This window comes from Montipora foliosa, chromosome 5 (assembly GCF_036669935.1).
Source record: "Montipora foliosa isolate CH-2021 chromosome 5, ASM3666993v2, whole genome shotgun sequence".
Taxonomy (NCBI): domain Eukaryota; kingdom Metazoa; phylum Cnidaria; class Anthozoa; order Scleractinia; family Acroporidae; genus Montipora; species Montipora foliosa.
The window spans coordinates 1,664,763-1,667,262 of record NC_090873.1 but is presented as its reverse complement, the minus strand read 5'-3'; the positions used below and the strand labels follow the sequence as shown (position 1 = coordinate 1,667,262).

Genomic DNA, 2,500 nt, shown 5'->3' with positions numbered 1-2,500 from the left:
AGAAGGGGAATTACCGTACAAGATTCGGAAAGATGCGTGATGAGAACGATGTGCGTGGACTGTCTGAATGAGGACTTGCATTATCGATTTCTGGGAGTACCATAACAGTTATTGCAAGACAAAAAGCTGGTTTTGGAGGTAGCAGCTAACACTTAACTGAGAAGATTATCCGTCATTTGGTCAAGCCCACTCTCGAACAGCAACAGAGTGATGGCGTCTAACCAACTAGCGCTACCGGTATTCTAATACCTTATGTGGTCACAGCACTGGAACATTTCTGACTTGAAGAAATTGGATAGACAGGCTCGCAAGATCATCAGCGATAGCGGCGGGAAGCATCCGCTTGGATCAACTTCTCTTGTCTACCTGCCTAGAGCTCTAGGTGGGCGTGGCCTGAGGTCAGCGGAGACAGAGTACTAGCAAATCAAGATTAAGTCAGCTATCAAGCTGTACAGTAATAACGACTCAACCATGCGCCTTGTGAGAGCCTCTGAAGAACAGGCCTCAACACACGGTCACCAATCGTTAATAAAGGAGTCCACCAAGTTCGCTAAGGAGTTTGGGGTTGCTCTCGAGCTCTCCTTTCCTGAGCCAAAGTTCCGAGACAAGAACGGGCAGGAAGTACCATTGGACAAGGTTAAGGAGCACTTAAAGAGAGCTGTGACAGCTGAGCGCCAAGAAAAGGTCCAAGATGAGAGATGGCAAAGAAAGTCTCTGGGTGGGAAGACGAAGAGCTGAATCAGAGGGGCTGTTGGGACTGGCTGAGGAACTGGGCGGAGGTCAATGATGTTACATGTTGGATGTGTAGCAAAGCACCCGAGAGTCTCCCCCATTTGCTGGCTGGCTGCCCGGCTTTCGCACAAAACAAGTACATGTCGAGACACAATGCGGCTTTCAAAGTCTTGTTTTTCGAGAAGCTGAAGGATTTGGAACTTATAGACGCGATTCCCCACTGGTACTCGTCTGTAGATCCTAAACCAGTCTATGAGTCCCAGAAGGCCAAGGCCTTCTGGGATGTTCCAGTGTATGCGGAGCACAGTCACGTGAAGCAAAACAGAGACGATGCGCGATTCATTGACTTCAAGAAGAAAGAGGTGGTAGCTGTGAAGATGTGGTGCCCGTGGGTAGACAACCGGTTGAAGAAGACCGAGGAGAAGACAGTAAAGTACGGTCCTTTGAGGTGGGAGATGGCTCAGCAGTATCCAGGATACACCATCAAACAACGTAACATCATCATTGATGTTCTGGGAGGATGGTCAAGAGATGAGGACGTATCTATGAGAGAGCTATTCGGAGGCAAGGGAGAGGGGATCCTAAGAAGAATGCAGAAAGCTGTCCTTTCGAACACCTTCAACATTTCAAGAACTTTTTAAATCATCACTAGATAGTTAAGAAGCTCGCATATACAACGTTTAGAGATTATTAGTCCCTAAGTTTCATTTATGTATCTAATTATTATTATATATATATATATATTTTTTTTTTCTTTTTTTTTAACGAAGTTTAGGAAGATTCTGTATTCCTACACGTAGTCTGGGCCACGTCTAACGCCCCAGCTTGTGTATTATCGTATGGCATAAATACGTTTTTGCAACTGTTACATCATCATCATCGTCATAATAATAATAGTAATAATAATAATAATAAATATAATAATCACTTTATATCCATGATAAAAATATTTACAAAAATTAAAATAATTCCAAAAGGTAAGAATACATTTACAAGCAATGTAGATATTTCTCTGTTTTTAAACTGTTTATAACGATAATGATGATGATGATAATGATAATAATAATAATAATAATAATGATAATAATGATAATGATAATAATAATAATAATAATGATAATAGTAATAATGATAACTTAATTTATGTGTCAAGTTTATTTAGCGCTGGGGCACCAATTAGCGACACTGTACAGAAATCAAATCGAATCAAATCAAAATCAAATCAACACATAGGTTGGTTTTTGAGGAGAGGAGAAAACCGGAGTACCCTCAGAAAAACCTTGCGGCTGAATTTTACAGTGCAACGCGCCTTACCGTGGCCACCCAACAAACTTTCACATTTGACAGTTATGTGCAATTACGTCAACTCAACAACCCATGCATCGGTGTTCAACTTAGAACTGTGCGAACTTTGCAAGGAGGTGTGACTGTCAATCAAATTCACACATCCTGATTGGCGGACAATTCGTAAAAAAAATTGTTAGGTGGCCACGGTAAGGCGCGTCGCGCTGTAATATATCTAAACTGAGCTTCTAATAGCTTTCATTAGTCCATTCAGATACTAAGAAGAATAAATGAAACTTGCAGGAGACTGTGAACTTGAAGAATTACTTTTAAAGGCCTTTTCTTTTAAACTTCGCGCGTCTTAGGCCTCTTTTCCATGCTAGCTAATAAACCTTGTTTTTTACTTAAACGAGACACAGCTAAAACAAATCAAATAATTGCTGTTTTGTTGACCATTTACAGTTCGCCTCTGGAATGCCTCCAG

General features: G+C 41.2%; 1 protein-coding gene across 2 annotated transcripts in view; it reads left to right on the top strand.

The window, feature by feature from the left end:
• LOC138003335 (uncharacterized) overlaps positions 1-2,500 on the top strand; it is a 16,732-nt gene that overhangs the window by 11,094 nt on the left and 3,138 nt on the right. For both annotated transcript variants that reach the window (XM_068849343.1, XM_068849342.1), the window contains exon 5: positions 2,479-2,500. This exon is cut by the window's right edge and continues 53 nt beyond it. In XM_068849343.1, coding sequence (XP_068705444.1) covers positions 2,479-2,500 — 22 coding nt within the window. The remainder of the gene's footprint in view (positions 1-2,478) is intronic.